Source organism: Dendrobates tinctorius, unplaced genomic scaffold, assembly GCF_039654945.1.
Source record: "Dendrobates tinctorius isolate UK_male_01 unplaced genomic scaffold, ASM3965494v1 ptg000051l, whole genome shotgun sequence".
NCBI classification, from domain to species: domain Eukaryota; kingdom Metazoa; phylum Chordata; class Amphibia; order Anura; family Dendrobatidae; genus Dendrobates; species Dendrobates tinctorius.
The window spans coordinates 8,131,786-8,158,513 of NW_027361719.1; the positions used below are offsets into that span (position 1 = coordinate 8,131,786).

The 26,728-nt window shown below is 43.5% G+C and overlaps 1 protein-coding gene across 1 annotated transcript; it reads right to left on the bottom strand.

Moving 5' to 3' along the window:
* On the bottom strand, positions 1–23,015 carry LETMD1 (LETM1 domain containing 1). Its single transcript, XM_073576749.1, has 9 exons — positions 22,807–23,015; positions 20,716–20,867; positions 16,264–16,379; positions 13,456–13,538; positions 12,840–13,026; positions 11,920–12,021; positions 8,074–8,226; positions 5,001–5,097; positions 1–1,354 (listed from the first exon to the last, which is right to left on the bottom strand). The coding sequence occupies exons 1-9, from the start codon at positions 22,884–22,886 to the stop codon at positions 1,281–1,283; spliced, it is 1,044 nt and encodes a 347-aa protein (XP_073432850.1). The 5' UTR covers positions 22,887–23,015; the 3' UTR covers positions 1–1,280.
* Between the last annotated feature and the right edge of the window lie 3,713 nt (positions 23,016–26,728).

Sequence of the window (26,728 nt, forward strand, 5' to 3'; positions counted from 1 at the left end):
TTAGTCTTAAAAACTCCTTTATCAGTTTTATACTTACAGTTCCCACTGCATGAACGCAGAAGTAAAATATACACAAGCAAATAGATAAAAAAAACACAAATAAAAAAAAAGACAATTTTGTACACAAGTGGTTTGCTGAAAGTGCCTACAGGTAAGAAGCTGCAGGAAACTCCCACCACCTCTGCTGAATGGACAAAATCGCTCAATATACAATTGAGTAGAAATTAAACAGTGCTATATAATATCTCCATCTAATGAACGGTAAAACATACAGACCCATCGTACACGTTTTCAGAAGCATACTACTATAACAGTACATTACCAGCACCTACAAAGCAATTTGGTCCTTTCCTAAAGAGGATGTGTCACCGAACATATGTGTTAGTAAATAGTTGTATTCCTCATAAAATAACAATTCTATAAAATCTTTACTTAAAACTGTCAAACTTTTTGTCATTTCTCTGTTATTCCTGAATAATGTGACAACTGGGTGTTACTATTCCCCTTGTAAAAGGGGTGTGTCCTTAAAGAGTCTGACATTGACCAATCAGTGCTAAGAAATCAAATTATGCAGGAACACGCCCACCAACTGGAGACTCCAGCTGATCCTTCCCCTACAGTTTTGACTCTGGCAGTCGTTTCTACACAACTATGTGTCTGATTTTATTTCTGATAGTTTTTAAACTCATGTAATGTTCATCGATTCATAAATTTCTAAGAGAAACTTCAGAGGAAAAGAACAATGCAAGAAGATCCAGAATAGTTACCTCATCTGGGAATACAAGTAGCCACTAAAATAACATGTTGCAAGGAATGAAAGGTCCTCTTTGAACGAGTTATCTAGCAATTAAAAAACTCGTGTCCTTTTTAGACTGAAACAGAGCCATTGGTATTCATGGGTGCTCTCTGGGATTGCAGCCATTCAATAAATAATAAATCAGGTCTTTTTTTTTTTTTCCTTTTCTCTTATCCTGGACAACCCCTATAAATTTACGTAGAAAGGCAGGGGGATCTTCTGGACTACATTCTTCCTTACTGATATGGACCCAATATGACCAATTTGTTTTTCCACATTTCTCCTGAAGACTTTAGAACATACTTGTGCGAAACAAATCTTCTGAGAAAAGGACGGTTTATGTAACCCACTAGGTCCTGAAAGAAAGAGACCTTTCAATAGTGCATGCTTTACAAGTCTTCAGGACACCAAGTCCTCGGGCCCAGAGCTGGTAAGACGTGGCAGCATACAAGTCAGAGCCTACTGTCTGTGCGTTACTTCACATTCACTTCTCTACAGACTGGAGGTAGTTGGCAGAGAGCAGGACCATGCTGTGCAATAATAGCGATGCCTCAGACTCTGGAAAAGAAAGAACACAGAAGTAAATACTTAGGATGATCGCAGTATAAGGCCTTAGGTTAAGATCCCACCATGGGTTTTTGACTCTGTATTTTTATTGCGGGAAAAAAAAAAAAAAATATAGTCTTACAGTTTGTGTGTTATTGGATCCAAGTTACAAATCAAACAACCATGCAAGTCTATGGGTCCGTGAAAATCTTAGATAGCACATGGAAGACATCAAACTGTCTGTCCCTGACCGTTTCATAGGAGAAGCTTGAAAAACCCCCAACAGTTGCATACGAGATGACCTGGTGGCAAAAATGGAAGCGCTGTATAAACACTGATCAATATCTGACCCGGAACACTGATAGAAAATGGCCTTAAATTGTTAAAAAATGCCAAAAAGCTTCCATGGAGGGGGTAGGAGGCTCTGCAGGCTCACACAGAGAGACCCACCCAGAGCAACAGCATCATGTCATGAGCACCAATATAGTTCAACCTAGCAGTAGAGCAAGAAACATGGGGGGCCATCATACTGATTGGGGGTCTGTGTATGTTTTTTTTTTTTATTATTTTCTTCGCTCTTACTTTTTTGTGGGGTGAAACCCAGGGGTCTTTATTACTGTATGTGGGTGTGGAGGGGGAACTCAGGGGACATTATTAAATGTTAAGTGGGCACTTAAGAGGCATTATGACGATATAGGGCTACTCAGTGTATTGTAATCATCAAAGGAGCATACAGGGGGCATTATTACTTTCTAGGGCACTCGCTGAGGGCATTTACATTTTCAAGGGAGAACCTTACCAATTAGAGGGCACACATGGCACATCTATCTTTGTAAGGGGCCAAGTCGTGGGTATAATTATGTAGCGTACGGTTACCATGCTACACAGCAGGTGCAGTGATCGGGACACATACGGCAGCAGCGGATAAGCATTGATGGGGTATCAGTAGATTGAGGAGTTTGTGCAGGTTGGGGATAGATTGGGATGGTGCCTAAAATGCAAGAAGTCAGATGTGTCTTTGTCGTAAGCTCTATATATGAGTCCTGGCTGGAAGAAGTTGTCATGGCGGTCTGGGCCAGATGGCAAAGATGGGATAAGTAAACAACTCCATCACAAAGAACATCATCTGAAAGTCACCACCTGATACTGTACTGTAGTCTCTTACATGTTTTGCAGCACTGATCTCTGCCAGTATAATATTTGTCTTGATATTTGTCAGTAACAGCATGAGGTTCCTCTATACCCACAAGCACAGTATGCTACCATGGTTGTAAACATGTTTACCTTGGTTAGGGGACCACTCAGATGTGTCCCATCCCCCTGAGATGAACCCCAACTACACCTTTGGATCCATCAAATTGTTCAGTTGAACACAGCCTCAATTTAGTTTGAAAAATAATGAATATGATCCAGAAAAGCTTACAGTAATCGTTACCTCTGTGATAGCTAATCTTTTTAGTAGTATGTCCCACTGGTCACAACACAAATTCAATGTTAAAGTTTTGCCCAGTTATTGTTGACTGCTCATTTAGGCCACGTTCACATGTTCAGTATTTTACCTCAGTATTTGTAAGTCAAAACCAGAAGTGGGACAATCAGAGGACAAGTATAATAGAAATACGTCACCACTTCGGGATTTATCACCCACTCCTGGTTTTTGCTTACAAATACTGATGTAAAATACTGACCAGATACTGAATGTGTGAACATGGCCATCACATATGCATGACATTGCGCCAGGCCAGCTAATCAGAAGACCCATGAATGCCAACCACAGATTACTGACTTGGCTACTGTACTCAGTCCTGCAAATTGTTTCACACCAACTCTACTCAAATACCATTCACTGTGCAAAATATAAACCTTTATGGTCTTGGATGGTTAAAAGGAACCGGTCACGTGAAAAAAAAAAAAAGTTATTAACCTGCAGATTTGGGGTTAATCTGCAGGTTAATAGCGTTCTGAACCTGCTCATCACCCACAGTTAGAACCCAGCTGCCGGTAGGAAAGGGCGGTGCCGGCTCGGTTTTAGTCACCGCTCTGTGTATGACTTCCCGGTAGTGTTCAGGGTTCAGTCATGGCGGCGGCACCGGCACGGTTTTAGTATCTATACACCGCTCTGTGTATAGAGAGCAGCGGCTGTAACAGTGTCCCCAACACTGACTGACAGCTCAGGATTAGGGCCAGCTGTCAGTCAGTGCCGGGGACACTGTTACAGCCGCTGCTCTCTATACACAGAGCGGTGTATAGATACTAAAACCGTGCCATGCCGCCGCCATGACTGAGCCCTGAACACTACCGGGAAGAATAAAGTTAATTTCCTCCCGTCAGTGGGCATCTAAGTGTGGGCGATGGGAAGGTTCAGAATGCCATTAACCTGCAGATTAACCCCATATCTGCAGGTTAATAACATTTTTTTCATGTGACCGGTTCCCTTTAGTATTCAACATGATAGAAAATGGCAGTGCAGCAGAGACTGTGTGTGGCATCATATACGGGACGTCACAAGAGGATAATGATCGATGTTTTTGGTGAGCAGTAGGATTTTGTATATGCAGAGAATATACCCTTGAAAGGAGAGTGGCCATTGTGCTGTGCTCATGCGCGTCACCAGAGCACTCCGCCATTGTGCCGTGCTCATGCCCGTCACCAGAGCACTCCGCCATTGTGCCGTGCTCATGCCCGTCACCAGAGCACTCCGCCATTGTGCCGTGCTCATGCCCGTCGCCAGAGCACTCCGCCATTGTGCCGTGCTCATGCCCGTCGCCAGAGCACTCCGCCATTGTGCCGTGCTCATGCCCGTCGCCAGAGCACTCCGCCATTGTGCCGTGCTCATGCCCGTCGCCAGAGCACTCCGCCATTGTGCCGTGCTCTTGCCCGTCGCCAGAGCACTCCGCCATTGTGCCGTGCTCTTGCCCGTCGCCAGAGCACTCCGCCATTGTGCCGTGCTCTTGCCCGTCGCCAGAGCACTCTGCCATTGTGCCGTGCTCTTGCCCGTCGCCAGAGCACTCTGCCATTGTGCCGTGCCCATGCCTGACACCAGAGCACTCTGCCATTGTGCCGTGCCCATGCCCGACACCAGAGCACTCCGCCATTGTGCTGTGCCCATGCCCGTCACCAGAGCACTCCCGCCATTGTGCTGTGCCCATGCCCGTCACCAGAGCACTCCGGCATTGTGCTGTGCCCATGCCCGTCACCAGAGCACTCCGGCATTGTGCTGTGCTCATGCGCGTCACCAGAGCACTCCGGCATTGTGCTGTGCCCATGCCCGTGACCAGAGCACTCCCGCCATTGTGCTGTGCCCATGCCCGTCACCAGAGCACTCCGGCATTGTGCTGTGCCCATGCCCGTCACCAGAGCACTCCGGCATTGTGCTGTGCTCATGCGCGTCACCAGAGCACTCCGGCATTGTGCTGTGCTCATGCTCGTCACCAGAGCACTCCGCCATTGTGCTGTGCTCAAGCCCGTCCCCAGAGCACTCTGCCATCGATAGATCACAGAGACCACTGGACAAAGATGAAGAAAATCTTTTTGCCTCATATTACCGTAATTGCTTAAGCTTGTAAAGGTAACTTTCTAGTATACAAGGTCATTTCTACCAAAGTTAAACATTCACTTAAAAATCCCCCATAATGGTTAGACGGGTAACAGGTTTTACCTTTCAATTTTTCCGACAGCTGTATCCAGCAATTTAACCATTTTCTACAGTCTTCTGTATGGAGGCGAGTGGAGTTTAGCCCTCTGATATAACAAGCCTGAAAAGCAAAGAAATCAATTAAAAAGGGCTCAATAAGAGGGCCTATTGTCACATGGCCCTTTTACATCGGCAAATGCAAACTGTATGCTGATAAACTTTAGCATAAATGATTGTTTATTCCCATACAGTTTTCATAATGCGAGTAGTGCATTTCATGGGATACACGGTGCGATGTGATACCAACAATGAGTATTTCTTATACTATTATGGCACCATTTATTCCATGGCTCTCTACATGTTATACTGCATAATGTGCTCAATTGGCCAATTATAAATAAAAGTGTATTTAGGTGAAAAGGATCCTCCACTGAACTTCTGTTTGTCTGTCTGGGTCATACATGCTAAGATGAAATACATGCACATACAAATATAGCAAGCTACCTGAGTGTTGGGTAAATGAAAACAACGGCTTCTGCTACATGGTGGTTTCTGTAATTCTCATTAATATAAGAAAGGAAGACACCATGCATGCACAGCCTGCTTGGCCATTGCTAAAATGGGACCACAACTGACCATTGCTGGGGATAGTGAGACCCAGTGATGGATACCCCACTGATTACTTACATCATATCTATATAAAACACTGCAATTAAGAAAATGCCTTTAAAGCAGACCATACACGAGAAAAGTCATCAATCCCGATATGATTGGCCGACTATGTTGTGAGTACAGGGGCCTATCAAATGCCCCGATAGAAGATGTAGAGGGGGAAATATTGATAGAAATGCCTGACAATGGCTTATTCTGCAATGTAAACTTGGCCAATCCAAAAAATTTTAAGGTGGAATCAGCAGAAATAGCAATTTGCCAACATTGATCTCATGGGTACAGCTCGATCCAAGGATCATGCAAGAACATCAAATATATGCCCCATACTGTTTGAGTCTTCACAGTCTACAATGGTCAGTTTTGGTCAAACTTAGGGGTCAAGACACTGGCACAGGTAAATATTCAGGGTGTTCTCCTTTCCTTTGACCAATGTCAACAGCCCTATCAAGTCCCCAGACACGCTTTTTTAGGCAACTGCAACTAAGGCACGTCCTAAATACCCAGTTCCCAGAAATGTGTGGAAATTGTCTCATAGCCTTACATCCCCTGATTGGGATATAAAAAAAAAAATCTAGGGACAAAAGGGGTTGGTCTCCTTTTTATACACCCAGTTACTAAGCAGGAAATGCTCATCATCACCATCGTTGGTTGAAGGCAAATGGAAGACAGTAATAACCTCCCTATCAGAGGAGGATTGGAGCGAGGCCTTGACCTCCTCACAACAGGTTTCACCGACAATTAATATTAAGCTAGTCGAAACATATATAGTTCATCAAAGCTACCCGACTCCTAGCAGGTTATATAAAATGGATATATCCACCATTGCAGATTGCCATAGGTGTGAGAAAGAGGCGGCAGATTTTATACACCTGATGTGGTATAGCCCTCTTATTACAGACTTTTGGAAAGAGGTCATGGCTATCCTTATCGACATCATCCAATACCCTGTACCAATCTGCTTTAAGGTGTGTTCATTAGGAATCCTCGATGAGGAGGACCTGGCTTCACTATCCTCGCACTCTCCTCAGGGAAACATTTTTTGGCTTGGAAGGCCATCGCCATGAGATGGATGGATAGAAGAGCCCCACAAATTTCACACTGGGTCAGTATGGTAAATACTGCAGCTTTCTATGAGAGGGTGGCATATAAAAATAGACATTGTCCTGAGAAATGTATTAAGGTACGGAAGCCTTGGTTTGATTCCCCTTTGACTTACATTATTCCCCAGATGATGAGGACTATTCTCTCATGATAAAACATGTGATATTTGGTGTCTGACATGGAGTATTAAAGAGCAATGACAAATAATGTTTGCTCTTTTGTTCTATAATGTAACCTTGTTATGCTGGATAATATTCAATAAAACGAGATAAAAACCAAAGCACATATGCCCCATTATCATTGCCCAACACACGCTCTGCTGCCTCAAATGTTAGACCTGTTTCTGGGTAGGTATACTTGTCTTGCGGAGTAGTAAAATGGCACCATTTTTCCCTTATTATGCTAGTTTCACACATCGGCATAGCCTGCGTCCCCAATGTTAAAGATAGGGTACACAGGCCGCATGCCAACATAGGCGGAGCTGAACGGAGGAGGTGCGGCAGGGGGCGGAGCTTCATGAAGGAAGTCCGCATCCCTCCGCAGCTCCTCCATACGCTAGTGTGAAACTAGCCTTAGATCTAGTTTTTGAGATACAGAATATGTACCACTTTCCATTCTACTCGCTTCAAAAAGAAAAAAAAAGAGGATATTTTAATAGAGTGTATATATTCAAAACATTTAAGCATGAGACACATATTAAAAATTCAGACAACAGTGTATTAATAAAAGATAGAACAGCCCTTTCTATTCTCCAACCTCTGGCACCTAGGTCTTGGGCAAAAAATAAGGAAGGAAATAGAAAAAGAAAATTGAAAGTAGACCCCTATGATAACTCTCAGATAGGTGGGTGGTTGCAATCAAGCTAGACATTTTTATGCCATTATGCATTATAGAAAAGGAACGTGAACGTAGCTGTGAAGCAAAAGATACACAAAAGATGTGGATGATTAAAATACATAGATTTGCCATTTTTCTTATTATGACCTCCCGATTCTGCAGGGGAGATCTTCTAAAGAACGGAGTAAAATTTTAGAAAATTCAACCACATCTAGAAACTAGAGCTAGGGTGGTCTATACTATCCAATGCCATTTTCTGAATCAGCATCACAAATAACCCCAGGAACAGGCCTTAACACTTTTTTTTTTGTTTTTTTCCTTGGTTTTATTTTTGTTGGGTTGTGTTATCAGATGAAAAATTCAGGCATTTCTGGCCATCCCCCATTGTACAAAAACAATTATGGAGTTTTTTTCTTCATCAGCAATCTCTTCCAGTCTCTGAGCGAATTTAATGAACTCTAAAAGAATCTGTTATTTTACATCTCACCTTCTTAATTTCCTCGTCGCTGAGTTCTCTCACTCCACATTGGAGCAGGGCACTGTCCAGGTGATGAATTTCAAAAATGTGTGACCTGAGCCGACGCTGAAGGAAAAACGCTGGAAGGTGCGGGGTCAGGAACATGAGACGGCTTAAAGCTCTCTGTACAGACAAAAGACTGTATTAGTGAACGGCAGAGGACACTACTTCTCAGGACTTTACCAAAGCCCCCATAACAATGCAGGTTTTGTGGCTTCATTAGGAACACCACCTGATGTGCTACATCGAGAGAAACACAGCCTGCAGTATAGTAGAGCAAGACAATGACGAGATCTCAGGAAATATAGGAGAACATTACAACCCTAATAATTTATATATGGGCCCCACTGTACTCATTTTTGCCTCTAATTTTATATGGAAGTCATTTTTCTCTGCATCAAACAAACCAAAATAAAATACTGTATCTGTTGTTTTTCCTCCTGATGCCGGCCTACAGAGATATTCTGTCTTTGAAGCATTGTTTCTGGGAAGATTAGTGCTGTAATACAAGGCTGAAAGGAGACACCCTATGACAACACATGTAGATCTGAAAAATGGAGACTCAGGGGCTCCATGTGCTGCCATCCAGTCTCCATCCACAGTGCTCTGCCAAGGTGTATGAGGCCTGACTGGCACAATAAAGGAATGGTGACAACTGAAGAAGCAGAAGGATAGAAGGAAATCTTACACATAGCGATGAGGGAACATGCTTGGATAAGGTGTTATGCGAGCATGCTCGTGTGCTATCTGAGGGACGTAGGTGTGCTTGAAAAACATTCATGGAAACATGACAGGCAATGGAATGAAACTGAAAGGGTGAAGATAAAGATTAGATATTAGGAAAAGCTTTTTGACAGTGAGGGTGAGCAATGGATGGAACAGGCTGCCACGAGAGGTGGCGAGTTCTCCTTCAATGGAAGTCTACAAACAGAGGCTGGGCAGACATCTGTCTGAGATGGTTTAGTGAATCCTGCATTGAGCAGATGGTTGGACACGAAGCCCCTGAAGGTCCCTATGATTCTATGATGTACAAGTTTCCATGGTTACACGTTGAACATATTTTTTGCACACGCCAAAGATACTCTGTTAGACCCCAAACATGTTTGGATGAAACCTTATCTGAGTAAGTTCTCCTATGACTAGTTAATAATAACACCTGAGAATTCTTCCTAATATACTTATAGTAATAAAAAAAAAATAGAAGATGATGTTTGAGGGAAAAAAATGACAGTACCAGGAAAAGTGTGGCACCGTTTCTGGATAAAGAGTAGCCATATTTTACATGTACAACTCTTTTAGAATGGAGTCTCTGCAGCTTTTGATGTTTAAGGAGAAGTTTAAAGGGAATCTGTCACCCTTTTTTTGGCCTTTCAGCTGCCGGCATAAACATCGGGGGCTTATCAACAGCATTCTGTAATGCTGTAGATAAGCCTCCAATGTAACCTGAAAGAGAAGAAAAACACGTTATATTATACTCACCGAGGTGGGCGGTCCGGTCCGGCGCCTCCCTTCTTCATGCGATGACGTCCTCTTCTCCCGTCCTGTAATGGCTCCGGCGCAGGCGCATTGCTCTGCCCTGTTGAGGGCAGAGCAGAGTCCTGCAGTGGGCAGGCGTCGGGAGAGGTCTGGCGCCTGCGCACTGCAGAATTCTGCTCTGCCCTCAACAGGGCAGAGCAATGCGCCTGCGCCATTTCAGGACGGGAGAAGAGGATGTCATCCCATGAAGAAGGGAGTCACCGGACTGGACCGCAAACCTCGGTGAGTATAATATAACGTGTTTTTCTTCTCTTTTTGGTTACATCGGGGGCTTATCTACAGCATTACAGAAAGCTGTAGATAAGCCCCCGATGTCTATGCCAGCAGCTGATAGGGGAAAAAAAGGGTGACAGATTCCCTTTAAGTCCTTCCTTTATATTTCCCATTCCTTTTGAATCAACATCTGAATTTAGCAGAAAAAAAAACTGCATCAAAAACCGCAGCTGTGTTAAGAAAAACAATGTTGCATGTAAAACTGCAGAGATCTGAATCTGAGCATGCGTGGGCTCCAGCGGCCATTTTCCTGGAGGCCACTGCATCGCAGCAATGGAGCTGCCTGGGCCTCCGGGCTTTGGGGAAATGCCGGAGGGGCCCCGACGCTGGACAAAGAGCCGCCGCAGCCGCCCCCCCCAGCACAGTGCCACCACGCTGCACAAAGAGGAGCCGCCGCCGACCCCCAGCACAGAGCCACCACACTGCTGAAGGAGCCGCCGCACCGCTGCCACCAATGAGGTAAAAGTGGGATAACTCCATTTACACCCTCCCTTCGTCATCGGGACCACTCCCCCACCATATGCACTCGGCGTATAAGACGACACCCAGCGTATAAGACGACCCCCGACTTTTAAGAAGATTTTTAGGGGTTAAAAGGTTGTCTTATACGCCGGAAAATACGGTATTTTCAGTGGCTTAAATATAAAATTTGGGAAATTGCATAGAAAATCCTCAGCTAATAGAAGAGGCTCAGGCTTCACTAACCACAACTAGGCACACACTGCTCTCGATGGGCCGTTGCAGGGTAAATGTGGCGCCATCATTAGGCCATTCCTGTAAATGGATGTAAACCTAATACAATGCACGAAGAAGGGGGTCTTATTAAAGCCACATTGTTGGGCACCTCTATGTGACAATACTATGGCTATGGGACTACGTTATATCCCATGGATCTAGAGTTAGCCAAGAACCCTAGAATAAAAGATATAACATTTTATATATCATTCATTTGAAGGAGTGATAAATTTGTGTAGGAAAAAAATGTTCTGCAGATTATAGAAAGTCCACTGTCAGGACCTTCTGCGAGCAGAGCAGCCGTGGAAAGCAGCCAGCAAATGATGCGGGCAACACTGCAGTAGAAATGATCCATTATATAGCAATCATTGAAATAATAAAGAGGCCCAGACGATTGCTCTTCTCCAGGCAGACAAATCTCTATAGTAGTCGTCTCTCTGGTTATTAAAGGGGTTGTACAGGACTAATTATTATTATTTTATTTTTTTAAACTATGGACCTATAAACTAACAGCTTAACTGCTTTACCTTGTGCTGGCTCATAGCGATCACTGACCAATCCTACCAGCGATTTAGTGGTTCCATGTCAACAGAGCAGCTCTCTCTCTTCCAGGCAGCTTGTCTCCCGGGCTGCTCTGTCGACGTCACACTGATTATAACATAATATATAAACACCACGGCACAAATGTACTTCCAAATTAATCAAACGTGATTTATTAGTGCAGCAAAGGATATCTGTACATGAAACAGGACAACGTTTTGGTCATAATGACATTTATCAGGGCCGTTAGAAAGTAGCCGATATAGGAATGCTGCAGGGGGCCTCTTCTACCACGTAGCATGGAATTTGGTTTTGATCGTTGTGTGCGCCTACCATATCACTCCTATTGAAGTCAGCAGACTTCCCGCATTCAGGCACTGGAGAGCCGGCTGTCAATCAGCATGACATCAGCAGTCATGCTCTGTCAATAGTGCAGAGCGGAAAAGAAGCCACAGCTCTGTCACTGTAACGTCAGAAGAAGCAGCTGAATAGCCAGTAGATGGGGTCTATGACTGCCTTGTGCCGGCAGAGATCAGCGCCAGGCACAGTAGTCAGGTATTTAGTAACTACCAAACTGTTAGTTCTTAGGCCCATACTAAAAAAATTAATAAATAAAGCAGGCCTTTAAATTTAAGTCACCCCTCTGGAGAAAACCTTTTTATATATACTATGTGATGTAATAATGTGAGGCACAGATAAGGAAAAAAAAAAGTTCTACACTATTATTCTTACCATTTGCTGGACATGAAGACTTTTGAGGCAGAAAGGTGGACCTGAGAAAGCTGCTCTGACCTCCTGAATATCTGTGGCCTTTGGGTGAATTCCTTGCTGTACCTAGAATAAAAAAAACAAAAAACAAAGTGAACATGAAGGTAGGAGCAGAGGATGCTTCAAAATAACAGAAAGGGCCTGATCAGAGATGACTGAAGTGAGCACACACAGTGCAAGGAGACATGGCGGCTCTGTAAGTGAAGAGACATTAATTCAACCCAAAATCTGATATAAAGCAAAGTACTGGAAGATCAGCTGTGTGCAGTGTGCTGAACATTACTGTCCAAGATACAAGTGCTCCCACTACCTCCATACCCCGACTCTAAAGGGCCTTTTACACATAGCGATATCGCTAAAGCGTCACCGATTTTGTGACGCAAAAGCGATATCGGCAGCAATATCGCTACATGTGATACTTACCTCCGACCGGCCCCCCCGCTGGATATCGCTGATCGCGGGAGATCGTCCTGGTCAATTTCTCATCGTCAACTTCCTGCTGGCGCCGACGAGCAACTCCATGGACGCGGGAGGAAGTCGTCACCAGAGCTGCCGTCTGACAGGTAAGTAACGACCCCCGACCGCCGCTGCATCGCTGGTGAGATCTGCCTGTTTGGCAGCTCACTAGCGACGCACCAGCGATCCTGACAGGGTCAGATCACTGTCGGGATCGCTGGTGCTTCGCTAAATGTAACGGGACCATAAGGCCAAGGGGAGCTGTCATTTTCCTGGTGCATGTTTTCCCAGCACCATCGGGACACTATGTAATCTGATTAAAATCTTAAAATGAGTTTCCCAATATGAGCTACTAAGCGGTAAACTGCGTGGGAGGTCACAAATACTTTGGCCTTGTTGATGCGTGAACATTATTCCTTAACCCTTACCTGCGTGACCACTTGGCGAATCTGATTCTGCAGAGACTTCTCAGGCACAGAGCTAAGAGAGTCTAGCAGACTGTCTAACACGTCCTCATAAACATCTTTCCGCTTGTTATGATAAATCTCCAAGAATTCCTCCTGCTGTTTTGGAGTCCAAAAGTATCGGATCAGCAATTGTCTAGGGAAAAAATACCTAGAGAAAGCACAAAAAAAAAAAAAAAAATATGCCACCCAAATGTTAAATCTTTCATTTTTATCCAAATTTTCAAATACATGACAAGAATACAACAAGAAAAGAAAATATGCACATAAGTGTCATTGTACAAAATTTCAGTAGCTTGAGAAAAGAAACATTCATGAAAAATTTTAGCCCAAAAAAAAAAAACAACAGGTCGTTTTCATTTCCTTGTTCCTTTCACATTGGGCTTAAAACAGAAAGAATCTACGAGAGAGGAAGGTCTCTCCTGCAGCAAGCAGCCCCCCAGGGACAAAGCAACCAGATTTCCCTTGTGATAGTAATCAAGAATTGCAAGCCATTTTTTAGCTTTGGCCCCCTACACGAGGCCTGCCATACGGCGATCTTCTATACCCCTGCATTTAAGCATTTGCACGCTATACTTACATTAACACAAAGACCAGATAGTTGGCAAATGGTGGAATTGAAATGATCATCACTGGCGTGGCTTTAATAATATCTCTTCTGAACTAAGAGAGACAGACAAAGGCTATTTGGAGAGAACATACAAAAGCTGTTTGCAAAAAGCAGGGATAAAACAACATTTTTCTCTTCATTTTTACATAAAAAAATTAGTTGAGGTCACATTCCATCAGTCGTCATTCACACAGGGCAGCATAACTTATATGGCCGCCATTTCTTGGCCACACAGCTATGTAAGTGCTCATACATCTATCTATGGCTGTCAGCGAAATGTGTGCGCGACTTACAGCTATTCCTACTAACTCCGCTTCCCGTACACATATAGGGGCTCATTCATCAATACTTATAGGCAGCAGGGTGGCTCAGTGGTTAACACTGCAGTGCTGGGGTCCTGGGTTCAAATCCCACCAAGGACAACATCTGGAAGGAGTTTGTATGTTCTCCCCGTGTTTGTGTGGGTTTCCTCCGGGTTCTCCGGTGTCCTCCCACATTCCAAAGAAATGCTGATAGGGAATCTAGATTGTAAGCTCCGATGGGGACAGTGCCAATAATGTCTGTAAAGCGCTGCAGAATGTAATTAAGAAAAGCAAAGCATAATAAGACGACTGGTGTGTCACACGCTCACCATACGCCAATCTTGCTGGAGTACAAGGCGCGGAATTCATTAAGATGCACAAGCCACTTAAAGGGAATCTGTCACCTATTTTTTCGTATATAAACTGCGGCCACCGCCATCAAGGGCTTATCTACAGCTTTCTGTAATGCTGTAGATAAGCCTCCGATGTAACCTGAAAGATAACAAAAACAAGTTAGATTATACTCACCCCGGACTGTGCGCAGGGAAAGGTCAGAGAAGTCCGGCGCCTGCGCACTGCAGTACTCTGCTCTGCCCTCAATAGGGCAGATATAGTACACCTGCGCAGGAGCCACGGCAGAAGCGAGGAGGAGGACGTCATCGCTAGAAGATGGGAGGTGCCGGACCTGGACCGCGCCTCCCGGTGAGTATAATATAACTCGTTTTTCTTATCTTTCAGGTTACATCGGGGGCTTATGTACAGCATTACAGAATGCTGTAGATAAGCCCCTGATGGCGGTGGCAGCAGCTTATATACGAAAAAATAGGTGACAGATTCCCTTTAATGACTTTGATGTCTCTTCTAAGTGGCATAAGCAGAGCCAGAAATGCTACTCCCATCAGTGACCAGAGTAAAATTTCTGGCATACAAAAACTTGGCTTTTTTTTTTTTTTTTTATTAATTTGATGGGTGGTTCAGGCTCCAATCTAGCATGAAAATGGCAAAAGTAGCAAAATTTTTACACAACATAAATTTTGCAGCATTTCAAAACTTGCTGTAAAAACTTTGATGAATCAGATGTATAGTGTTCTTAATGGGGACAGTGGAGACAGCAGCTGCCAGACACTACTTATGTCCAGTGGAAACAAAGAATGAGCACGCTGAAATACAACATGACCCATCTATGTACCTCTCCTATTGTAAAGGTAAACTTACACATAAGGTCAAGCTTGCCAATCCTACCTGTGTTGGCTGGACTGGCCGACTGTCTATATACAGGAGGGCATCCCAACTCTTCCCAGACATTATTTATGGTGGAAGAATTGGGAAGCCAGTAATTGTTCTGTCTTTGCACTTTATGTTTCAACATGGACGTAAACAGTAAGAATAGTGCAGTCATTGCTATATACCTGGAGGGGGACACACCATTTGTAACCTGGATAATGGAACATTTTTAATGTTAAAGAGTAACAGTCGCTCTAATTTTTTATTCATAAATCAATAGTACACATGAAAATAAGAAACTTTGTAAGATATATTATCAGAAAAATCTGCTTTTTTTCTCCTCCTGGACTGACAATTCAGTCTCAATTCACAGGTATTCAATGAAGACAGATTTTCCTATTACTGAGATAGATCACAGTTGGTGCTTATAGAATTATATGGAGAACTTTAACTGTCATCTCAGGAGAACTTGCAGCAGAACGTCTGTGTCTGCCTTTAGTGCCTCCATACAACTTTATGTGCATCAACTGTCATCTATCTCAGTAATGGGAAATACACTGTCTTCACTGAATACAGATTTTACCCATGAATTGAGAATATTGAGAATGAGAGATTGGTCAAGGTGGAAAAAGGGGCAGATTTCTCTGATAAGAAATGCTACAAATGTTCTTACTTCTATGTGTACTATTGATTTATTGAATACAAAAATAAAATGATGGCTCTGTTAAATGCATGTACTCAGTTTTACAACTGGGTTTCATTACAAGGTTTGCACAATTTGCCTTGTATAGCCTATGTGCTGCACTGTCTATTACTGACTGCAAAATGAGTTAACTGAAAATCTGTCAGTAAGTCTGCTATGACGGCCTGGCATTTACTCTTTTCTGTCTTTTCTGAGCTCCTCTCAGCTGATTTCTGACCATATCAATGTAGAACGTGCAGGAAAACAAAGAGCCTGTAAAAGCCAAACGGGCAACATTTTTAATGAAACTCAATAGCAAAAGTTATTTATAGCCTAAAGTACATGCATTTAAGTGAATAAAGGGTTCAAGGTGAACAACCTTCTTATGTCTCTAAATCTTAAATCAAAGATATCAGGATAGTTTTACATGATGGGTATTATATCTAGATAAGGCAAGTTAGTAGCCAAAATGTTCAGTTCTTGAATCTATGTATGTGCTGGTTCATTAGTAGCAAGAACCATTCAGCAAAACATTGGCAATAAATGCTTATATTCAGTATATGAACGCACCTGTCGTAATTTTTCCATCTCCCTGTAAGGCAGCTGGTGATACTGTAGACCCTGACTTGTCATCTTTCTTCTAAGCTGCCTGACTTCTTTTCCGTCAATCAACAACATTCGCAGTCCTGCAACATGTAGATGGCAAAAGAGTTATTCTTTTCCAGCAGGAATCACCGGCCAAGTCGAGCCAAAGCTGCAATTTAGTGGTACATAACCCAAATAAAAACATAAATAAATACCCTGCAGAAAATAAATAGCAATAGTGCATGAAAATGTATAGAGTGCTTAATTAACATAATTTCGATTTAAAGGAAAAAAAAAAAAAAAAAAAAAAATGTACAAGCCATCCCACTGCGTCACGGTGACCATATTCAGGGCTGCCCTAACCTCCAGTATTAAAACCTTACGTTTTTATCTTGGGTTTTGCCTGTTTAGTGCCCAGTGTGAACATGCGCCTTCATGATGCATACATACCAACTTATATTCCAATTCATCTCCTTAGATTTTTTGTTTCAGTTTGTTTGTACTTAGTGCATATAAAGGTGAGGCCTGCCTTTTGTTGGAGCTGGACATTGCACTCATGTAGTTCCCCATACCTGGGTGTCCATTAGCCGTGCCTCAGTCTTTCTCAGCCCTTATCCACATATACCTCACTTAAATGGTAATGGAAACAAATGGGGACGGGAAAAGGAGAGTCAGCTCACTGTTGATGCAGCCACAATCCTGCTCAGAAGGGCACGGAAAAGCCTGGGATCCGGCTGAGGCAAACGAAGAGAAAAAATCCAGTGCAGAAACAGGTAAGTAAAATGTCCAATTTTATTAAAGAAATAAATCACATCCATGAAAACATGGTAAGCGCGGTTCTAGTCACAGTGGATACAACCGACGCGTTTCAGCTCCGATCAGCCTTAGTCATCAACCATGAATTTACTTACCTGGATTTTTCCTCTTCTCTTAACAAATGGTAAGGTTTTAATATATTAGAGGTTAGTGAATAGTGTCACCGTGACGTGGTGGGATGGCTTATATGCTATTTTCTGCAGGGTATTTGCTTATTATGTTTTTATCTTGGGTTTTGTCTAGTGGTCAGTGTGAACATGCGCTTAACTGCTGCATGCACACCAACTCATTCCGGTTCATCCTTTAGGTTTTTTGTTTCAATTTAGTGGTACTTGTACAGTGGGTACGGAAAGTGTTCAAGCCCCTTTAAATTTTTCACTCTGTTTCATTGCAGCCTTTTGGTAAATTCAAAAAAGTTCATTTTTTTTCTCATTAATGTAGACTCTGCACCCCATCTTGACTGAAAAAAACAAATGTAGAAATTTTTGCAAATTTATTAAAAAAAGAAAAACGGAAAAATCACATGGTCATAAGTATTCAGACCCTTTGCTCAGTATTGAGTAGAAGCGCCCTTTTGAGCTAGTACAGTCATGAGTCATCTTGGGAATGATGCGACAAGTTTTTCACATCTAGATTTGGGGATCCTCTGCCATTCTTCCTTGCAGATCCTCTCCAGTTCCGTCAAATTGGATGGTGAACGTTGGTGGACAGCCATTTTTAGGTCTCTTCAGAGATGCTCAATTGGGTTAGGTCAGGGCTGGGGCAGTCAAGAATGGTCACAGTGTTATTCTGAAGCCACTCCTTTGATATTTTAGCTGTGTGCTTAGGGTCATTGTCTTGTTGGAAGGTGAACATTCGGCCAAGTCGGAGGTACAGAGCACTCTGGAAGAGGTTTTCATCCAGGATATCTCTGTACTTGGCCGGATTCATGTTTCCTTCAATGGCAACCAGTCATCCTGTCCCTGCAGCTGAAAAAATCCATATCTGGGGATAATCAGTTTACAACCAGAGCGGTGCTAATGCGACCGCTCGGGCTGTAAACTACTGGGCAATAAATGGGAAGCAGCGCGCACAGGCTTAGTGACGAGCGGTGACGTCACCGAGTCTGTGTTCGCTGCCGGCATGAACTCCTGTGACCTCAGCCCCATTGGAAAATGACAATATAGATTGCGCTGTGGGAATGACTGTACGCTGGACAGGTATGGTATATTGTTGGTTAATTTATTTTTTTTTTTTACAGACGATCGAGGGATTCGAGATGGGATTAGCAATGTAATAAAGATGGAAAAAAAATGTGTGTTGTATTATTCCATTTAAAGCATTTATTCTTAGTGTGTGTGTGTGTGTTTACTTAACCCTTTACTTACTATAGGATTAGTAATGGATAGGTGTCTTAGTGACACCTCTCCATTACTAAGCCGGGCTTAATGTCACCTTACATTAGAAAGGTACCATTAACCCCTTATTACCCCAATTGCCACCGCTACAGGGCAAGTGGAAGAACCCAACAAAGCTCCAGAATAGATGCGCCTTTTCTGGGCAGCTGTGGGCTGCTGTTTTTACACTGGGGGGAGGCCCAAATTCATGGCCCCTTACCAGCCTGAGAATCTGAGAATAGCAGCCCGCACTTGTTAGTTTTGCCAGGTTGTTTGAAAAAATAAGGGGAGCCCCATGTCGTTTTTTTTCATTCATTCTTCCCTGCTCGCACTGTTGCCGGCAGAGCAGGGAGAATGACAGCCGCGTTCAGCACCACATACAGGGGAACAGCGCTTATTGTAGCGCTACTTCCCCTGCAGACGTCTGTGTGGTACTGATGAGGCACACGTGTGCCACACGTATTATACACACGGATATCTCTGGTACCGGTTTTTCCGGTACTGGAAATATCAGGACGTGTGAAACTGGCCTTATACAGACAGGTGTGTGCCTTTACAAATCAAGTCCTATCAGTTCAATTAAACAAAGCTGGTCTCTAATGAAAGAGTAGAACCATCTCAAGGAGGATCACAGGGAAATGGACAGCATATGACTTAAACATGAGTGTCTGAGCAAAAAGTCTGAATACTTAGGACCATGTGATATTTCAGTTTTTCTTTTTTAATAAATTTTAATAAAGTTTTTTCAGTCAAGATGGGGTGCAGAGTGTACATTAATGAGAAAAAAAATAACTTTTTTTGAATTTTCCAAATGGCTGCAATAAAACAAAGAGTGAAAAATTTAAAGTGGTCTGAATACTTTCCGTACCCACTGTATGCCACATACATGTCACAACAAATAAATTACAAATTTTGGCTCTGTGAACACCTGCGTATTGGCGTCACGTTTGTCTGGTACGTTTTTAGGAACAGACAAATGGAATTCATTACAAAAACAGATCTTTTTCCTAAATGATGCAAAGGGAAACAGAAGGACCCCAGTTATTATTATGGGGACCGCCTGGGTTCTGTTATATTAGAATAGCAGTAAAAGCTCTGCATTCTATACTTTTTTCTTCTGTTGTAAAAACGGAAAACTGAAAGACCCCACAATAATCAATGTGGTCCCTTCTGTTCCAATTTGCATCAGATCTTTTTGTTTTTTTTACATTAATTCCATTTGTTCCGTTTTTGTTTTTTTTTTAGGAACAAATAAATGGAATGTCACAATGCAAACAAGAACTTCACCCAAGGCTTCATTCAGACGTCTCATTGCACGTATTCATCACGGACCGTGTCTCCGTGTAAAAAAAAAAACAAAGTCACTTCTGTTTTTTTCGGCAGCACAGATCACTGATGACACACTGATGGTAATGATGGACACACAGACCGTACACTGATGGTAAAAATCGACACACTGATGAAACACTGAGGACACCGGTACCATTTATTTTTGCATATGTGAAAAATACAGACATCTGAATGAGGCCTAAACAGAATTAGACACAACGTATATGGCCACAATTCAGATACAAGTCATCTGATGGTGTATTTATACTGGACAGTTTTCAATGCTTTGTAAAGCAGCAGATACACATCAAAACCACATGGAATCCACACATGAATTTATCAATAATGTTTTGCCAAAGCCAAATACCAAGAAGTATCAAAAGCAAAGCAACTTTATTTAAAACATGAAAGGCCAAAAAGAGAAAAAACCTGCAGCGTCAAAAACACAAGTAATCTAATTTACTTATCAGGTGCAGAAAATCTGCAACATCAAAAACTCTCCAAACGCTCATCGTGGGAACGTGGCCTAAATTGTGAGTGGGACAACAATAAACTTGAAGAGACTTCATTGTCCCTCAAAACATGATACTAGATCAGGCCTATTAGCGCGAGCGTATAACTACAGAGTGATGAGGCACATGGGAGACACAGGGAACCATCCAGAAGAAACCTGGTAGGTTCTCACTGGAAGGATCCACATGATCCCACAGTAATAGTGAAGAGAGTGCTCAGAGTGATGCCTACATAAAGTGCTTTTAGTGGGAGATCAGGATCAGGCAATAATCCATAAATGGCCAATGTTTGAGCCCACCCCTTGTCATTCCAGGTGGAGTGGGAACATTCAGACCAATCAAAATTGAATATTCTAAATGTCTCTTGTCTAGGATCAGCCAGCCATTGTCCACACCACACTTACCTTTCATAAAAGTGGAGTATAAAATATAAAAGTTAGGAAACTTTCTTTCCAAAAAGTGCTCATATTTTGTATTGAGATGTTTGGCTTTGGAAGTGATCAGAGAGAGCACACCTTGTGGCCTCTGGTTAGTTGACAAGTGGCACGGCTGGTACCTGGGAAGACAAGAGAGCGGTGATTAATGGGCACACGGAGGAAGGCGACTGTGACTTCTGCCGGCAAATGATACGTTAGGCTAAACCTGCACCAGACGACCTATACACGCGTATATTAGTACTATTAGCTCTATGCAGTAAAACAATTCTCGTTCTGAAATGTGGGAAGAGAAGACCTTATTGTGGGCAATGGTAGCCAATTTTATTTGCTACAAAAAGGGCTCAGTCAGACGGCCGTATAAATTGGACCGAGGTTGGAACACAGTGCTCAGACTGGCCGGCAGCTTTCTGGGCTGAGTGCGATAGCGTCATGTAATTTTATGCAGCTGTCACACTCAGGTCGGAGGAGCCGCCAGCCAGTCCAATTTATACAGAATAAGTTATGTAAAGTGTCTTAAAACCACATTCTAATAATGATCATTGTATGTGAAGTTCCGCTGACAGGTATCCATCCCACGCCCCCATACATGCTCGGTTCGGCTGAGCGTGCACGTGTTGTCAACATGGAGAGTGCAGTAAGCAGCTGCCAGACACCTCTGCCTGTGGGTTCTCTCAATAATTCAAAAGATCAGGATATTACCCTCTTCCCTGTTACAGACCATCATCTCACAAACATTAGATAGTTGACGTCCCCCACGTTAGTTCACACTTTCAACTGAAGCTGCTTTTTTTTTGGGTGGGTTTTTCCTCCCCTCCTTCAAAGTGCAATAGCTTATTTTTATCATTTTCTCTGGCGACAGCCGTACGAGGGTTTGCTTTTTTCCCCAAGACAAGTTGTAGTTTTCAATTACACCGTTCATTTTAGACATTTAAATGTGCTGGAAAATTTTTTTCAAGTGGGCTGAAATGGTGAAAAAAAAAAATACAAATCCACCATCGTTTTTGGCTTTTGTTATTATGGCGTTCATTATGTGGCAAAAAAAAAAAAACCTGGCAAAGTGATTCTCCAGGTCATTACGATGACAGCGATACTAAACTCGGATACTTTTAGTCTTTAATATACTTAGTTATAAAAAAAAATCTGACATTTGTTATAAAAAAAAAAAATATTGGTTTATGTCACCTTTTTGTGAGCTTTGTAACTTTTTTTTTTTTTTAAACTTTTTGGTGATAGAGCTGCATGATGGCTGGTTTTAGGATTTTTTTTTGCTTGCCAAGCTGGATTTTTAACAGTAACATTTTGGTATACATATAATATTTTGATCGCTTTTTATTGCATTGTTTAGAGGGCGTACGGCAACTGAAATACACCAATTGTGGGGGGTTTTTCCGCTGTACAGCGTGTCTACTGTATGGGTTTAGCAATTTTATAGTTTGATAGATGGGAATGAGACCATTTGTCCTACATACTGCAGTCTTCCAGTCTATAGGGAACAGATGCTCTCTTATGAAGCCTAAGATGGCAGCCATGAGTGGCCTTCTGTAACCCATCGGCACCTCGCGGTCACGTTGTGGTAAGAGAATATGGGAGACCATAAAAACAAATGACCCAAATTGCTCCCCATACACCCCGCACCATAGTACGTCATGAAGGGGCTAAAACCAGCCATATAGCTGTGACGCTGGCCGTCAGTACTCCGACACCCCCGATCAGTGGATTACAAGGGTGGTCACTTTCCCGGAGCACCGCTGCCTCTTTTTGCGCTGACTTTCCTATCACTGCAGAAAATTGGTCTGAGGTGTAATACCAGGCACGGCCTCCACTAGATGTGCAGCGCTGTCAAATGTCAGGAAAGTGTAAAGAAAAATGCAACATTTAATTAAAAAAAGGGGCCACTATTCTACCAGACATGTTCTATGGATTTCACCCAAACTGCACGGCGGACCCCAGCCAGAGGGTCACATCTCACGTGTAACTGCCAGAAATGTCAGCCATGGCAGCTCCTGCTGCCTGTGCCTGGCACACAGTGACTGGCAGCACCCGGCCTCTCATACTCACAGCATTACTAGGCATTCCCTCAGGCGCCGGCCTCCTCCATCCCGCACCAGCCGGCACGTCCCTGTCCTGCACAGCGCCATGTTCTAGGAGGAGAACCCGCACCTGTCATCGGCTAGTTACAAGGTCGAGAGCGCGGGGATCACGTGTGCGAAGGTCACATCACGTGATGACTGCTCTGGGCGGCCATGTTTGTTGAGGGCATACAACCAATCCACACAAGTGGTAGGCCCTGCGCTAAGCTAAAGGACCCTTGATGACGTCACGAGCACGTGAATGTCTCGTGTGTTGGAGCGGTCAGGCCTCAGCCTGTGCTTCTGGAGCAGTGACACATGTATTTTTCTGTTTGAGTAGATACTTTTTGACACCTTACGGCCGCCGTACTCTACAGTGCTGCTGGCTATATGGCTTTTCACGATGCAGCCGAAATAAACACAATGAAGAAACCTCATGAAACGTTCTCGTCACTGAGACTATGGGTTCCAGTGTATTAGATAAAGGCAGTGAGGTGCCGGGACGCTGCAGGTGTGGGCCGGACGAGGCTCCACAAAGTGAGGCTGCCCTTTACCTGGAGGCAGCAGGTTGTGGCTCTGCCCCCTCATTGGCTTCCATCAGCTCGTTCTCACTCTGTGGCTTTCTCATAAGTTTGGGCCATCACCTGTACCCCCTCACGGTGATTCCTCCATTTCCCATCCTGATGGCCATGAAGCGCGGTCCATGCCCCGGCTGTGATGTACGGAATGGCCGCGGGGTCTCCTGGGCCAAACTCGTCACATAAGCCAACCAGGCTGTGGCGTTTGGGCCGCTGGAACCAGTGCCCAGTACGTGTATCACGCTCCAGAAACGGACTGAGGTCTTCGGCCTTCTGCCTTTACAGAGCCATTTTCCATTGTCATTGTGTTTTCTCCATCTTCTCCATGGTGTCAGTGTGCGGAAATCGGACCGGGAACATCCGCTTTCAGAGTGAAATCAGTGCATGCTGCGATTATTTTCACTAACAGATTGTGACAGTGAAAAAAAATTGGTCATCAGTAGAGTTGAGCGACTTTAGTCGGATCGGGTTTCATGAAACAAAATTTGTTTCAGATGAAACTGGTCCGACTAGGGCAAAAAAAGTCGGAGATTCATCCGAAACCCGACCCCAATGCAAGTCAATGGGGAATAAAAGTCGGCATTGAATGGATGAATGTCATCCGCTCAATGCCGACTTTTATTCCCCATTGACTTGCATTGGGGTCGGGTTTCGGATGAATCTCGGACTTTTTTTGCCCTAGTTGGACCAGTTTCATCTGAAACAAATTTTGTTTCATGAAACCTGATCCGACTAAAGTCGCTCAACTCTAGTCATCAGCACCGCTCCATTGAATAACATTGGTTGGATAGTACTCGTGCAATATACTGTAGATGGTGCCAAACAGTTTCTATTTCTTGCCACCAGGCGGCGACACTTCCTTATCACAAAAGGAAAACAAGGCTCATATACAGTAATATTGTAATGAATCGTGTGTCCTGATGCTGTAGAGCCTAGGGTACGTTAACAATGTATTTCTCATGGATTTAACATAAGAAATGCATTTTACTATTTGCCAATTAATGAGCTAATGATAAGCCTATTGCACCAAATTTTTAAGACTTTTTGACGCCACGAGTCGGTGTTGAGGAAATTATGAACTCCCCCTTGTACTTGCATGATTTTTGAATTTGCTATTAGATGATGTCATTCTCATGAAGGGCTGGACTCAGTCTGCATCGATATTTAGATAGCTGGTCCATGTCAAAGTGACATCTACATGAGTGCCAACGCTGTGACTGCAGAGCATTCCCCAGAGCGCCACCCTGCCTTCGCTGACTTGCCATTTTCCAGTAGCACATCATTATGCCATTTCATCCCCAGGTAAGCAACACACATGCACTCAGCCATCCACATCAGACTAGGCCACCTTCTTCCATTGCTCCTTGGTCCAAGTCTGATGCTCTTTGGATTAGTTTTTGGGGGTGAACAGGGGTCTGCATGGGCATTCTGACCCATCCATCCAAGCCCCATATGCCTTCTAACAGCTTTCTATTAGAGTTAGAGTCCAACCATGGAGGTGAGACCTATCCCAAGAATTGGGCGAAGGTGAGCATTTATGGTCTCCACTTCATTCATTGTCAATGGGACTGCCGGATATAGCTGAGTACACGACTTTGCTTTCTCAAGCAGTCCCTCAGACAACAAATGGAGAGGTCAAGCGTGTGCCCCTTTGCTTTATTCAAGACAGAGAGCCTAGTTCATTGGATCGCTGGGGGTTCAGCAGTTGAAATCTCAGGGATCTGGAGGTTATTCCCAGGCACGGACTGGCCCATAGGGTAACAGGGGAATCCCCCGGTGGGCCCCTGTGCAGATCTGGGCCCCCAACCCCACTGTATGAAAAGTACTTGGCATAATTCAATTGATTCTGTATAGAAAAAGGCAACATCTAATCATTCATTAATCAAACTACCCAGTTTATTATTATATAGAGATATAGGTAAATTTGTGAACGAGGGTAGTGTAATATTTGAAAGCAAGTGGGCCCCAAAGTCAGCGTTACTGGTGGGCCCTTGGGACTCCAGTCCGACACTGGTTATTCCCTTACCATTCTCCAGATTTGTGCAGAACTCAGAAGTTGAACCTGCATCTCTCAGACATTTATGACTCATCCTGTGGACGTTCCATAAATCTCTTGGCTGGATATAGCCTTAAAACACAATATTTTTAATATTTGTAATCAAATATTCCATCTGTAAAGGAAATGTTAATAGGAAACACTGTATAATGAGGTATCCCAGTCTACAAGGAAAATGACCTGCCAACTGGATGTGTGATAATTGATGGGTTGGTGTGAGTCCTGCTGGGACCCCCACTGAATGCTAGAATGGGCACATTCTCCCTTGGTCACAAGATAGTGGCCAGGACGGGATGAATTGATCTGCCAGTTGTACATGTGCCCTGATGCGTCAATCCAGATTTATGAAGCTGGCAATGATGGACGATCCCTGCACTGTCATTATCACTTCCACAGACAATACATAGAGTGGTCCATGCACGGATTGGCTGCTTTAAAACACAATAGCCCTGACTTTATTAAGACTATTAGGGTGTGTGCAGACGCTGCAGAATCCGCTGCGGATTAATCCGCACGGATTTTGCAAAAACCGCAGATAAAACCGCAGGTCAAAAGACCTGAGGATTTTCTGCGGTTTTGCCTGCGGTTTGGTCCTGCGGTTTCACCATCTCCACAATGGTGGAGATAGGAAACCGCTGCGGATTCCGCAGAAAGAATTGACATGTTAATTCTTTCTGCGGTTTCAAAACCGCAGGAAATCCGCGCGGATTTATCCGCACCGTCTAAACAGCGTTTTTTTTTACCATGCGGAATCCGCAGCGTGTGCACATACCCTTAAGGTTTGCATGCCAGTCTTAGTGAAGAGACGCACTCCACTTTATGAATTCAGTGCATCATATGTAAACCTCACCAGAAATGTTACTCCAGTCAGGGACTGGAGTAACATTTCTGGCATAAGAAATGACAGCAGTATTGTTGAATTTGATGGGTGGTGTAACGACGCTCGTCCTAACTCGTCCCCAGCTACACCAATTTTGGAAGAGCTACTTGAAACTGGGGTAAACCTCCAAAAATCACACATTTTTTGTGCAGCAAAACATTTTGTGGCTTTTCAAACGGTTTTACACCAGTTTTATGGCAAAAACACTGTGATGAATTGCTCCTACACTGAGCAAGTCACGGCAAAAAGACAAGGCAAGCACTTTAAGGGTATGTTCACACTGGGCGTTTTTGCAGCTTTTTGATTTCTTGACAGGAAAGAAGCTGCGTTTTTTTGTGTCTCTTTGTTCATGCTAATGTCCATGACTTTTCTGCAGAAAAAAACGCTGCAAATAATG